This window comes from Ciona robusta, chromosome 3 (genome assembly GCF_009617815.1).
Source record: "Ciona robusta chromosome 3, ASM961781v2".
In the NCBI taxonomy this organism is placed as follows: domain Eukaryota; kingdom Metazoa; phylum Chordata; class Ascidiacea; order Phlebobranchia; family Cionidae; genus Ciona; species Ciona robusta.
The window spans coordinates 1,151,642-1,166,437 of NC_143237.1; the positions used below are offsets into that span (position 1 = coordinate 1,151,642).

The 14,796-nt window shown below is 34.0% G+C and overlaps 2 protein-coding genes across 2 annotated transcripts in view; one reads left to right on the forward strand and one right to left on the reverse strand.

Moving 5' to 3' along the window:
- The first annotated feature begins 191 nt into the window (after positions 1-191).
- Positions 192-3,623, forward strand: LOC149737474 (uncharacterized). Its single transcript, XM_089874256.1, has 3 exons — positions 192-1,207; positions 1,659-1,983; positions 2,453-3,623. Exons 1-3 carry the CDS (start codon positions 206-208, stop codon positions 3,250-3,252), a joined length of 2,127 nt encoding a protein of 708 aa, XP_089730382.1. The 5' UTR covers positions 192-205; the 3' UTR covers positions 3,253-3,623.
- A 132-nt stretch (positions 3,624-3,755) lies between these two features.
- LOC149737475 (cytoplasmic dynein 1 heavy chain 1-like) overlaps positions 3,756-14,796 on the reverse strand; it is a 56,015-nt gene continuing 44,974 nt past the window's right edge. Inside the window, exons 72-89 of the mRNA XM_089875526.1 lie at positions 14,167-14,307; positions 13,756-13,872; positions 12,690-12,850; positions 12,007-12,118; positions 11,536-11,619; positions 10,917-11,090; positions 10,398-10,526; positions 9,815-9,976; positions 9,303-9,517; positions 8,339-8,557; positions 7,705-7,883; positions 7,391-7,461; positions 6,917-7,083; positions 6,409-6,573; positions 6,035-6,143; positions 5,205-5,373; positions 4,632-4,762; positions 3,756-3,982 (exon numbers count right to left, since the gene is read on the reverse strand). Coding sequence (XP_089731652.1) covers positions 3,860-3,982; positions 4,632-4,762; positions 5,205-5,373; positions 6,035-6,143; positions 6,409-6,573; positions 6,917-7,083; positions 7,391-7,461; positions 7,705-7,883; positions 8,339-8,557; positions 9,303-9,517; positions 9,815-9,976; positions 10,398-10,526; positions 10,917-11,090; positions 11,536-11,619; positions 12,007-12,118; positions 12,690-12,850; positions 13,756-13,872; positions 14,167-14,307 — 2,628 coding nt within the window. The 3' untranslated portion in view covers positions 3,756-3,859. The remainder of the gene's footprint in view (positions 3,983-4,631; positions 4,763-5,204; positions 5,374-6,034; positions 6,144-6,408; positions 6,574-6,916; positions 7,084-7,390; positions 7,462-7,704; positions 7,884-8,338; positions 8,558-9,302; positions 9,518-9,814; positions 9,977-10,397; positions 10,527-10,916; positions 11,091-11,535; positions 11,620-12,006; positions 12,119-12,689; positions 12,851-13,755; positions 13,873-14,166; positions 14,308-14,796) is intronic.

Below are 14,796 nucleotides of genomic sequence, written 5' to 3' on the forward strand. Positions count from 1 at the left end.
TCTAATTGATTATGGTCCCAGTAAAGAGTTCTCCCCCACGTTATCTGCCAGCCCTTAAATTACTAACCTATATAACCTAACTAATAACAAAAAAAACTTTCTTATCTAGTGACCCATATTACCCCACCTATATTTTGTCCTGTTCCGTTTTCATGTAGACATAAATATTTGTTTGTTTTGGTTACAGAATGTCACTTTCAGTCAAATGGTGATTCTCTCTGAGTTGGATCTTAATACGAACAAGATTCAACATTTACAAGAGGAATGGTTTGAAAGTTTAGAAAGCTTGGAAAGTCTGAGACTCGATTCAAACTGGATAACCAGCTGGGATACTAAAGTATTTCACTCGTTACGAAATCTAAAATTTCTGGATTTAAGTAAAAATGCAATAAATTCACTGGATACGGAAATGTTCACTGGACTGGTGTCATTAGAACGGCTACTACTTAACGAAAACAGCATCACAGTCATACCAACAGGAGTATTTGATACAATCCCTTCCATCCAAGTGTTATATATCCCACACAACCGAATTGAAAATCTTCCCCCAAACTGTTTACAAAACTTATCTCACCTTACTACATTTGACGCTAGTGAGAATCTCATTCAAAACTTGGAAGATCGGTTTTTAATCTCGGAAACCTTACAATACCTGAAGCTAGAAGATGGTCAAATAAGCAGCGTCGGTGAAGCTGCGTTTGCGGGACTACCAAACCTTCGTACACTAAGAATGGCTGGGAACAAAATTAAGGAGATATCGTTATCAGCGTTTCAGTCCCCAGGGCACACCAGTTTGGTTGCTACATTAGATTTAAACGACAACCAATTGACTGAAGTCCCGGTTTCAGCTTTGCAAAACATGGCCCACCTCTCAGCTTTGTACCTCAGTAAAAATCCAATTACTTCCCTGCAGTTACAACCCAACACACCATGTACATGCCCAAGCATTGAAACGCTACAGGTGGCGTTCTTACCGATAACAGAAGTGCCTCAGGACTCAATCTTTCGATGTTTCCCAAACTTACGCGTGGTAATAATGAACAACTGTGAGCTAACACAAATACCATTCAACTTACTACACGACTTGGAAAATTTAAAAACACTCAACTTGGATGCTAACAAAATACCTTTGATCCACCAAACATCGTTCCCACAACACAACACTTTGACTGAGCTAAGCTTACGTTTCAACCAATATTTAACACAGGTATATATTCATCATAATTATTGCGTTTTATAGTGGGTTGGGGTAAGATGGGACATGTGTTCATTTTCTTATATTGTACCATCTGATTGGAAACAAAGAATATTTACAAAAATATTTAACCGTATCCTCACGACTTTAAAGGAGGGTTGTTGAATGTTAAAAACACGACCAGGAAACTATATTTTTTTTGTGCTAACGGTACCCATCTTACCCCAATGTACTAATTGAGATACAAACATTTTTCAACTTTTCCCCCTTGTCCTGTTTTCATTCTTAATGGGTGTTATAAACGTAACAGTGCTGCAAACAAATATTCCATATACCATTACTATATAGTAATATTTAGATAAACTGTGTTTACTTCTTTGATAATTCTTTTCTCTTTGCTGTTTTAATTAATATGATTTTGTATTCTATTTATTCGTAGAAAAAAAATCTTTCACATTTTCAGATTACCGACAACGCATTTTCTACACTGGGTGGTTTAATAGACCTTCGTATATCAGAATGCACGATAGACAACATATCACCGTATGCATTTGAAGGCGTAACGCAACTTGAAATCCTAGACGTTTCAAATAATAAGTTAACGACACCAAGCCATAAATGGTATTCATCGTTCCAAGCTGATAAACTGACATCTGTGTCTTTGTATGGCAATCCTTGGGTATGTAATTGCTCTGTTTACCCATACCAACAATGGTTGCTTGATGGAGCTGGTGGTCTTCAACCTTACACTTTATCAACTGTATGTGATGACCCAATATTCTATAAGGGTGAGCACTAAGCAATAAACTTTGTATTCAACTTATTTTACAGTAATAGTACTGTGGGGTAAGATGGTACACTAATATCACTTAATATCCCATATTTCCTAATTGTAAGAAAAATAATAAAAAAGTAAATCTGTAGATAAAAATGTATAGGAGGATGGGGAAAGGTGGGACACCTTTGGCGCATAATATTCGAATATCCTGACCGTATTTTAAACAGTTAACAACGGTCTATGGGAATCTTGAGCATATAGTTTTATAATTCTTTGAAAGTTCCTTGTTTACTACCACATTGGACGATAAAATAGAGTTAAAATTTGTCCCAACTTCCCCCACCCTACTATACGTTAGTAGTAAAGAGATGATAAAGGGAAAAATCTGGACAATCTTCCCCCACCCTACTATATAACTGTGTCTTAAACATATATACCCACAACCTGATCCATAAGTTAATGTTTCCTTTCTTTCCCAGGCGTTGCCATTGAATCTGTTGATTTGGGAGATTGTTCTAACATAGAAATATTAACAACAACAAGTGACAACATAATCGAAAACTCGACACCTATTAATACAACTCCTACTGTGATGAAAACAACGAAAATAAACCACGTTGAAGTAACAACAACAAGTGACAACATAATTGAAAGCTCGACAACTACGAGTACAACCCCTACTATGATGGAAACAGCAACCATGAACCACGGTGAAATATCAACAAGCGACAACATATTTGAAAACTCGACACCTATTAATACAACTCCTACTGTGATGAAAACAACGAAAATGAACAACGTTGAAGTAACAACAACAAGCGACAACATAATTGAAAGCTCGACACCTATTAATACAACCCCTACTATGATGGAAACAGCAACCATGAACCACGGTGAAATATCAACAACAGACAACATATTTAAAAACTCGACACCTATTAATACAACTCCTACTGTGATGAAAACAACGAAAATGAACAACGTTGAAGTATCAGCAACAACAGACAACATGATCGAAAACTCGACAACTATTAATATAACTTCTACTATAATGGTAACAACGACTACGTCTTATATTAATGTGAATACAACAACGACCACGAACAGTAGTGAAGTCCAAACTACAATAACCACGAATCACAGTGAAGTTCAAACAACAACTAGAATTCATGGTGAAGTTCAAGCAACAACGTCTTCAGCAAATAAAACCTTGTCTATACTTAACTGGTTGTTATCGTTCTGCTGTTTAAGTTTAGTATCTTTTTTATTTAGTGGATGATTCAGCAGCAAGGCTTTTTATCTGACAGTTTTTCAAGTAGTTTTTACTGCAGTAACGCTGTCTGATACTTCTCCTTTTTTACCGGTAGTGTGATTTTACCGATTGCCTTTAATTTTCCTTTCTTCGCTGTTTTAAATAATTTAATCTTTCCAAAAATACCTGTAAATATGGCTCACCAAAAGCTTCCTATTACAAAAGATCTGATATTTATGGACGAGGCATTTATGTTTTATGTTGGGTAAAATAGATATCGTTATAGCACATACAATCTCATATTTCCTAATCGTGTTTCAAACAATCAACAAACCTTTTTTAGAATCGCAAGGATACAGTTTTATAATTCTGTAAATACCTTCGTTTACTAACAATAAGGACGGTAAATGGGAACGAAAACATGTCCCATCCTACCCCAACCGATCAGGGAAGCAAAGCCAACCAACTTCAGACCTTTTTTGTGCAAAAATTTCACTGCGTTTTACTTGAAACAATCAGCACAACCGGTGCATGCTACATTGTCCATTTATTACATGTATTACCAAATTAGTTTGAACACCACTATTAACAATTAGTTATTACATGACTACATCAATATACATCAACCGTTGAATTAATCAGCACTAAGTATCGCAACCCCTCTCTCATAGAACATTGTCTCAGCTCCAATTATCTCAAACTTCAATGTGAAAAGTAAATCCAATCTCATACCATTCCTATACACTGGTAACAGGACCTGAAATTTAGTGAAGAGTTTCAATGCAAATTCAATGGGTAGTGTTAAAATGTAAACTGAAAAATCATACATTTTTTTTTCTTTTTGAGTACAATCACAGTTGTATTAATTAAAAACCTACAGTGTGGCATGCCGTGGGACCTGATTCTGAGGTTTAGGCCATAGTTGGCCCATTACGCTGACACCCAGGGTGCTACAATTAAGGACCACTGGGTTGGAGCAATGTTTAATGCTATCAGTGTCAAGCCTTGAACTCAGTATCTTTAGGTTACCATGCAAACGTCTAACCACTGAACCATTACGCATGGGTATTTAAACTGACATTAATTACAATTTGCAAAAAAATGATTGAAACTGCAAACAGTATAACTTTGCCATTCAAATAGAATGAGTGGATGAAACTTGCTTTGTCCTCGTGTGGGTGGAAAGCGACAGTTGTTATAACACGAATGGTTTTGTTTCATACACTTCGTGCCCACTTACATGTTATCATGTATGTTAACTTTGTGTGGGTTATTTTTTTTCTGCATGACTGACAATTTGGACAACCCATTAGTGACCACTGAGTTGGAGCAATTGCTGTTAAGTGTCTTGCCCAAGGACACATACGCCCACAATAGTAGCAACAAAATAGACTTGTATATATTACCTGGTTGTTTAACTTCCTTTGCTTGCTAGGCACATGTTGCCATGATATGTAAATAAGTGGAAGCTTGTTTGAAATATCACTTGATACAGATAGCCGGTTATTGTTGCAACACGCTCCTTGCAAAATCAAACCTAAAAATATAACATGTTAAAAACTACAGTCAAATTTAATCAAAATTTCACAACTAACTAAAACTTTCAAAAAATGTTCTCTGCAGTCAAGACCAATTTAAAAATTTCGTTTATTGTTGTTTTTTTTACCACAGTAGTGATATACTTAAAAACCTTGGGCTAACTCAGGAGGTATCTAGTATATAACTTTGTCAATATTTGTTGCATGGTTGACAATTTGAACAACCCATTTTTGACCACTGGGTTGGAGCAACACCTTTAGCACATAATATCTAAACATCGTGTTTTAAACAGTTAACAACGGTCTATGGGAGTCGTAAGAATACAGTTTTATAATCCTTTGAATGTTCTTTGTTTACTACCAAATGAAATGAGAAAACAGAATAAAAACTAAAAAGATGTCCCATCTTTCCCTCCCCACCCTACTATATATAATACGCACCTGACAATGCAAACGTGCTGTTATCGAGTTGAGTGTTGCTCCCATCAGACACTTTAACACTCAACGATAATTCTTCCAATGAATGATTAGTGGCTTGTGCAACGTATTGTCGAGTTGCTGTGATGTAAGCTTCTGGTACAAACAAACCACCAAGCCATACTGATAAGTTCTGTAAGATCATAAATAAAATTGTATTAATTTATGCACTAATGATAATTTATATCCACCACAGAAAGAGAAAAACTTTTTATATCATGTTTTAGATAAGTTCTGTGAAAATATAAATAAATTTGTGTATTAGTTTATATTAAGATAATTATGTTAACCACTAGAAATTATTGACATAATGGTAAATTCTTGGAGTTAAAAATAATTTAAAGAAATTTATGTTTTAATTTTATATTTCCCAGTAAAAGTAAAAATCTTTATACCATGTTTTAGATTTGATTGGAATAAGAGACTGACGGTGCCATTCAGGTGAAAAATATATACTTTTTAATAATATACAATTTATTTAACTCGATTTTTAAACTTAGTTGGTTATGTTTTCGTAGCACCAGATCCTAAATGTATTTCAGATTTTGTTTAAGTAGCTTTTATCAGACAAAAAGAATTGTATTAAAAAGACTATTAATAAAGTTAACCACAGGTTCATAGAATTAGAAGTTAGTCAAATCAGTGATTTAACCCAGATTAGGTTTCTGCCGACCATTTGCGTTTTATTGACTTAAATAATCTGTGTTTAAATCAAAACAAAAAAAGCAGATAAACAACAAGTTTGCCCATCTTCTTGTTAAACAGTTTAAATTAGAAACAACCATTAATCGAACCTTCAATCTGTTCTTAGCACTCGCATCCGTAGCAACTTTGAGTTGTTTAATTCTTTCACTGAAGTCGGTTATCCATTGAATAACTGTCCAACCTGAAGGAACCTTGTATCTGAAAACAACGAAAACAATATTTGTTAAAAAAAAATAATTAAAATGAAACATAAAAAAGTACATCTAAAAAAATTGGGGGGAAAAAATGGTTAAAAACATTTTTTTCAAAAAATTATAATTAAAAAACTTAATTTTTAATTACAGTCTCTTTGATCACTCCAAAAAAATCTCTCTTTTTTGAGGGGGGGGGGGGGGGGGAATAAAATACTTGTAAATTGTTTTACGAAAATACAACTAAAATTTATTTGTTTCTATTAGCCTACCTGTTCCATGCTTCAGGTAACATTCCCTTGTTCAATGTAGCGATAAGTGAACGGTGGTAGTTGGTTTGTTTTTTATGTGATTGGCAAACCTCAATCACTTCATTGAGATCAAATTGAACGATGCTCAACAAACGAACGCCCAATGAAACTTCTCGTTCAAAGAATCTAAAAATCAAAGTTTTAATATGATATGTACATTTTAGGCATAATCCCTATGGAAATAATGCATGTACGATATATATATGAAACAATTATAAAAAAAGAGTTGGATTTAAAAAGTAATCTCTGTATATTTTATGCATAACAAAACTCGGAAAAAAAAAATCAAAGTTAACCAATTTACAAAACCTTTTGCGCCGTAAGGTTTAATTTATTTTTTAAATAGGTTTTACCCAAAGCCTGTTTTTAACGACTGTCATTTTACAGATAATACCTTCTTGTAGTTGTTGTAAATAATTTGATCTTTGCTAATATATTCAAAGGGAATAATAAAAAGTTATACAAACACCTGAACAGCGGATCTTTAATATTGTCCGTTGTTCTACTTAACATCTGCAATGACGATGGTATGATCGACTTCCATTTCGAAGCGCTGCTTAACAAGCTAAGCATCCATTGTGGGCGTCCATCACTTTCCTTTAGCGAGGAGACTCGGGATCTCTTCTCATTGTCAACCTGTTGTTTGGTAAATGTTAATATTATGCATTTAGTGGAGCAAAAAAGGATTTCAAAAATAACTTCAATATGTGTTTTTTTTAAAGAATATTTTGAACTTTTTACTATTATTTATTAGGTGAACATTATGCCATTAAGTGGAAAATATACATATTAAAAACAATTTTTTATAAGTATTACAACTATGATTTTTAGGCTTTCTAACACAATTTTTTTTTAGTATTACAACTATGATTTTTAATGAAGGGTTTCTGATACGAAAAACAAGTTTAATAAATCAAAAATCTTGTTATAAATATATAGTGACCTGTTGATATGCCATATCCTCGTCTTCATCTATAAGTTGTGTACGGAGTAACTGACGGATCATTGTTTGGCCTGGAAAGTAATTTGTTAACTCAGATTTACCCCAAGATACAAATTAAACACAAGACATTATACACACAAAATATACATTATACAACACAAAATATAGGGTGTAAACCAAAACATGAAAAATTTATGGAAAAATACTTTGAAAGTAATAGGGATATGGTTTGGAAAGATGATATTTTTTTTCCACCAAAAAATATTTTTTTTGGATTATAAAAAAATAAATTAAAACAAAAATTGTATTGAAACCTCTGTTAGTGAGAAGCAACTTTTCAGCGTTGTTTGGCAATCCAAGCCACGATGGGGTTTGAACATCGGGTAGTTGGTTCACCCAGTTCATAAACTCTTGTTGGTGAATTGCTGAGCTCGGTATGTTGATCGAACCGATTCCATCGCACTCCTTCACCAACTCAAAGTCATGTTCGAAACTACGGGGGTGAAGGAATGGGGTTTTATAAAACACACCTTTTTCCAATAAAATCGTTAATGAAATCAATGTTTTGTCTACCATGAGCAAACTATAGGGGGAGAAAGGCCGAGTTTAATATAGGTTTTGTTAAACTGACTGTGCAACCATAAGAAATTGTAAAACTTCTTTTAGGTGGTCATCAAAAAATTTAGTATTTGGAAAACTGCCCTGACATAATCACGTTGGCTATTTTACTTATAGGGTAAAAAAGTGCAGAAACAGCAATGGACTTTATACACTTTTCTTTCCGTTATAAAACTTAACTTGGAAATAATTAAACAAAGTAGATTGTTGTTTGTCTGATAGTTGGAGCAATCACACTTCTTTCTTCCAATTAAATGTAAGTTTTCAATGAGACAAATAAAAGTTACTATTATTGAATTATTCCTATTAACATACTGATATATTCCATACCTTGACGATGTGAATATATTTTGTAGGAAAGTATTCAACAATCTTTGATCAAACTCATTGTCCACTCGTCCCCCGTATACAGCTTGTGAGAATAAGGTTTGTAGAGCATTCCATGGTATCTTGTCAGGTGGAATGTTATCCCTGCCCTTTCCTACCATGTCGATCCATGTGTCGATGGTGTCGCATGCGCACCTCAAGTCAGAATCATTAAACTCGTACCTGGAAATAGAGAGTTTGATAAATATATAAAATATTATTTATTGTATATTTATTTAGAAACACAAATAAATAATGAAAATATATAGTTAACCTAATAAGATTTTTGGCCACATTTTTGCGAATGTCGTGAATGAATGTAACTTACTTTATCTTCGCGTGGCCGGAAAACAACAGTCGTTATCATATCAACCGGGGTTTAACACCTCGTGCCAGCTTACGAGTTACCATGTATGTTACTTTGTGGGTAATTATTTTTTTTGCATTTTTTCTTTTTTTTATGTATGGCTGATAATTTAGACAACCCATTAGTGACCGCTGGGTTGGAGCAATTGTCGTTCAGTGTCTTGCCCACAATGGTAGCAGTGTCGAGCCTTGAACTCATTACCTCTGAGTTACAGGCAGGCGCGCTAACCACTACACCCTGGCGCCAATCAATGCAAAATACTTTGACCCTGCTTGTTTGTATAAACACCTAACAGCAGGGTAAAATCTGGGGTGACATTGTTAAAATACAGTTACACTCATAGTTGTCAAACATAGGGAACCTCATTGATTAATGTGGTGAATGCAATATACTTTGGCTCTGCTTTGTTTGTAGAAACACTTAAGAACAAATTAGAAGCCGCTTCAGATTTAAAATGCGGGTGCCATTAAACATATGATGTTTCTAAAGCATCTGCTACCCCCAAGGATGAAATGTCACCCCTATTACCCCTAACATTACACCTATGATATTCTTACTAACTTTTTGCTCCACCCCAGCGGGGCATATCGTAGTCGTTCTTGCACAACAGCATGAAACCAGGCTAGCAAGAAATACAAACGTCCTCTCTCAGTAGGTGGTTTATGCATTCGGTTAGCTGTAGCGATACGGTTGAAAGTTGACACGAGATTAGCACGCACCCCTGGAGGTGGCTCGAATACAAATACACGCCCAGCTCGAAGCAGATTAACTGGAATCTGGAAAGTTAGTTTTAAATTAATTTGTGCGGTTTATCTAGTATGCAAATAACATAATTTATTTTTTATTTCTTTGAATACAGTAGCGAAGATCAGGTTAAAAATAATACAACGAAGAGAAGGGAATTAGCAGCAAAACAGAAGTTGTTATACCCAATCATGTTTTTAACAATTTACAAAGCTTCTTATTGTTGGCTGTTAAAGTTATTCACATTTTACCAAACCTATTTATGTTAAAACAATTGAACAAACATTCAATACACCGCCATAATAAACACAAAACTAAACAAAAATTACCTGTGGAGATATTTCCATTGTAAGAAACAACCTGAACGAGGCGTGAGGTTGCAGGGTGTGTAACTTCTTCTCTAGTTGGACCAACCATGCTGGGGCAAGATGGACATTCTTCAATAAAACCCAACGTCCGGATCTTGAGGCAGAGTTGATGGATTTTTCAGCCTTGGATATGAAATTAAGATGAATAAAGTAAGTTCAAATAATCTCCACAAAGGTAAATAAGTGGTTACTCGCAAGCGGACACGAGGTGCATGAAACTGATCACCTGTGTTGTAACCAGTAACCACTGTCGTTGCCCGCCACGCGAGGATAAATAAGTTACATACATGGTAACTTGTAAGCGGACACGAGGTGTATGAAACATAACACCCATTTTATACCAACTGTCATTGCCCGCCACGCCAGAATAAAAAAGTTAAATTCATTCATTTTAACATAAGTGTTAAACACACCATTGTCATCATTTTAAAGTTTAGTTTATAAAAACAAAACCATGCCTATATCTCCTAATAAACACCCAACCCTTCATTGTGTTAACTTTAAGTAACAAACAAAACTTTTCCTAAGCTACAAACCAACTTACCAAATCAAAACCTTCACTAGAGCCGATAGCAATTGACGTGATTGGTTTATTAAGTTGAACAGCAAGGTCGTCTACTCTGTTGCTTGCATCGTAACCAGGTAGTGAACACATCATTATTGGCTCAACAGCCTGAAGAACAGAAAAATATATTTTGTTTAATTGTTTCAGTAAAACAAAAGTATATACTATTTTCACATATATGGGTGAGGTCATAGGCGTCTATTATTTGGAAAATAAAAATCAGGGCGGTTTTCGACAATGATATTACCTTTAATTAATATGATGGCCTTGTTTATATGTTAATATGTGTACCTAAACTGATCACATGGGATGTCATAATCTATTCCAGGGCATGCATACCCGTGTTAGGGCCCATATTAGCTGCACTAAATAGCACGTAGCATTATTCTATAAACAGTTTTACAAACACCTTCACATCTTTGTTCTTTTTGTTTTTGGATTTCATAGGTTAAAAGCCCTGCAGTAGTTACACAATTGATAAAAATACTTTGATTCTACCTTGATCTGGTGAAGCACGATGTCGGAAAGATGAAGATCTTCCTCGCTTTCATGAAGGAATGAATCTCCAAGCACGGATCGAATATAAAACTCGGCTGAAGCTAAAACTCGGTCGGGTCGTAACGCTTGAACGATCAGCAAGGATTGAAGGTTGAGACGAACTCGGCCGTCTGTCTGGATGATTTAAAGATCAAGTTATTAGTATTTATACGGTGAATAAATGAATGTAAGTTATCTAACTTTGCGTGGCGGGGCAACAATAGTCATTATAACACGGTGTTATGTTTCATACACCTTGTGCCCACTTACAAGTTACAATGTATGTAACTTATTTATCTTGCATGGCGAGGCAACGACAGTCGTTATAACACCGGTGTTCTGTTTCATACACCTCGTGCCAGCTTACAAGTTACCACGTATGTAACTTATTTATCTTGCATGGCGAGGCAATGACAGTCGTTATAACACCGGTGTTCTGTTTTATACACCTTGTGCCTGCTTACAAGTTACCATAGATGTAACTTTAACTTTGTGGGTGATTATTTTTGGGAGGTTTTTATTTTTGGTTTTTATGTATGGGTTTTTATTCAAATATTGCCATAAATATAAAAATACAAACCTTTTGCGAGCCGTTCCAAATCATAGCAAGCTGTGTTTCAGGAGATCCACTTTTCAACCAAAGCTCAAATTCATCTTTTGAATTCTGTTAACCATAACAGATATGAAGAAATGTTCTCAAAATAATAATACAAAAGATTAATAATAATTTCTGCATATTGTGAAATCTTTTATAATTTCAAGTAAATGAGTTTGCGAAGATTATGTAACAACTAATTTATTGATATACAACATCAATTAAAAAAACAGTAGGCACAGTAGGTAACTATGGTGCAGTACACCAAGATTATTTTTCAAGCAAAAATATAACTGTATCCTTAAAAGAGTGTTGTAATTATGTAAAAACGTGATTAGGAATATGGGATATTATGGGCTAATGGCATACATCTTGCCCAACAGTAACAGTAATTAATAAATTCTTTTAAACAATTAGAATTAATTCATTGCAGTTATGATATTGTATTCAATTTACCAGAATTTTCTCGGGTAAGTCCTTAAATCCTTCAATGCGAGAAAGTCTTTCAAAGTTTTGCATTTGTTCGTTGGAAAGGTTGGTCAGTGACTTGATCATTGGTCTCACATCACTGGATAAATAACAACATTGATCTTTTATTAAAGATTTATTTAAATAAGAGACTGACGATGCCATTTAGGCGAAAAATTTATTTCTACCAAAATTTTTTTGACTTAATTTTTTGTACGTTTTCTTAGCAGTTAGCACCGGATCCTTACTATATTTCTTTATGCAAGAATCGCCCTACTCTAGGAACACCAGATCAGGGTCAGAGTCGTGGAATTTATTAAAAACAATATTTGTTTTATTATGATATTATTGCTACCAGGCATAACATATTTTTAACAACTGATCATCTGGCAAAAAATTAGATAATTTTTAAAAATTCCAGTCTATTGCATGACTGCATGTCATGCAATATTTTGGCAGCATACTAGTTCCTATCAAACTAAAAATGTTGCAACTAATATCTCAGTAGCTTTAATGTTACAGTTACATTAGAACATAAACTACATTAATATTTGGATGGGCAAATATTTACAAGCAAATATACCGCGGTAATATTATCCAAATCTTACCCAACAATTTTTTTTAACTTTAAATTTTAAAACTCATACACCCGCTATAAAAATAAAACTAACTTTTGGTGAACGGTGACTTCTTGTCCTCTAAGAAAGTGGTCGTATTCACTTTGCATTACATCGTCCGGGTTGAACCCACGTAGATATATCCTCGTTAGTAAGATAGCGAACATGCTTCTATCATCGTGGAGTAATGATCTCGATACTTGGTTGAAAACAACCTGCAAATATGTTTATAATTTATATCTTAGTTTTAGTATATTTATACATAATTTATTTTAAACTATTAAATATAATTAAATAGTGTTAAATATATCATGTCAACAGAATAAGAGGCTTTACATGTTATAGTTTTTCAATATGTTACATTATTAGTACTGGGATAGTTGACCAACTATGGCTTAAACTGCAGGTCCTATGGTACGCTTACTGTAGGACCTCACCCATATAGAATAGAATGTGCATATACAATGTTGGGAGTATTGGGCCAACTCTGGCTTAAATCCCAGGTCCCATGGCGTGCCTCACTGTAGGACCTCACCCATATAGAATAGAATGTGCATATACAATGTTGGGGTAATGGGCCAACTCTGACCTAAATCCCAGGCCCCATGGCATGCCTCACTGTAGGACCCCACCCATATAGAATAGAATGTGCATATACAATGTTGGGGTAATGGGCCAACTCTGACCTAAATCCCAGGCCCCATGGCATGCCTCACTGTAGGACCCCACCCATATAGAATAGAATGTGCATATACAATGTTGGGGTAATGGACCAACTCTGACCTAAATCCCAGGCCCCATGGCATGCCTCACTGTAGGACCCCACCCATATAGAATAGAATGTGCATATACAATGTTATATGAAGCCACCCACACTTTATATATATTTCTATTATGCATCCCATATAGAATAGAATGTGCATATACAATGTTGGGGTAATGGGTCAACTCTGACCTAAATCCCAGGTTCAATGGCATGCCTCACTGTAGGACCTCACCCATATAGAATAGAATGTGCATATACAATGTTATATGACGCCACCCACACTTTATATATATTTCTATTATGCATCACCCATATAGAACAGAAATACAGTCTTAAAACAAGTATTATATTTACCTGAAACAATGAACTTGTAATAATAGAAAGTCTCTTCTCATATCCTTCAGTTTTGTCCAGTTGATCATTCTCACAAAGTACGGAGTGGTAAACGTCAAGGAAGAAACGAAGGGAATACTGAAAGTAATATAAAAGATTAAAACAATTCACATTATAAAAATAATTTTCGCTCTTTTTAAAATAATACCACAAGACATAAGCTTTTCTGGTAAAAACATTAATGCATAAAATAATAACATTATTCATGCATTCTATAGGTTTGTATAACAACTGAAATTGATTTTTTAACATAAAATTGACATAGACTTTATTTAAACAATGTATTACCTAACAGGATTTTTTTATCAAAAAAAAACAAACGCATTTTTTTACACCAGCATTTTCCTTAATATTAATTTTCAATATTTCCACCTGGTATAGGAAATGTAGTTGAGACAACGATTCCAGTGTAAAGTAAATAGCAGAACAAGCGGAAGCAAGCGGGAGATATTGGTTTGAAACATTTTCCACTTCTTGCATAACAACATCGGTCTCTTCTACTTTGCATTGAACCTGTATAAATAGAAATAGTAAAGTAAATTATTTTTGCTGTTATATATCATCCAAAATAGCTCTGTTGTTAAATTTATTTTACTTAATAATGAATAAGATAAAGAATTTCCATTTTTGGTTTTATTTTTAATATAAATTAGAAACTTTCGCTGTTAGACATGAATTAAATTAGTCTTTATAAATAATTTCTGTTACAGACTTAGAAAACAAAAAGTAAAAACCTGCAAAAAAACAACTGGTTTTAAAAAATGGTAAATAGTTTTTTACTCATAACTCCCAAAATGAAAATAACGCGTTGCATTGAACCTGTAAACACATAAATGGTAGAACAAATATATAAACTATTGCTGTTGGACATGATCGAAAAAAAGCTCTAATTGCAATTTTATTTTACTAAGTAATGTATAAAAATAAAAGAATTTCCGTTTTTTATAAAAAAAGAAAAAAAAAAAATGTAAAAAAATGGTTTTAAAAAATAAAAAAAAAAAA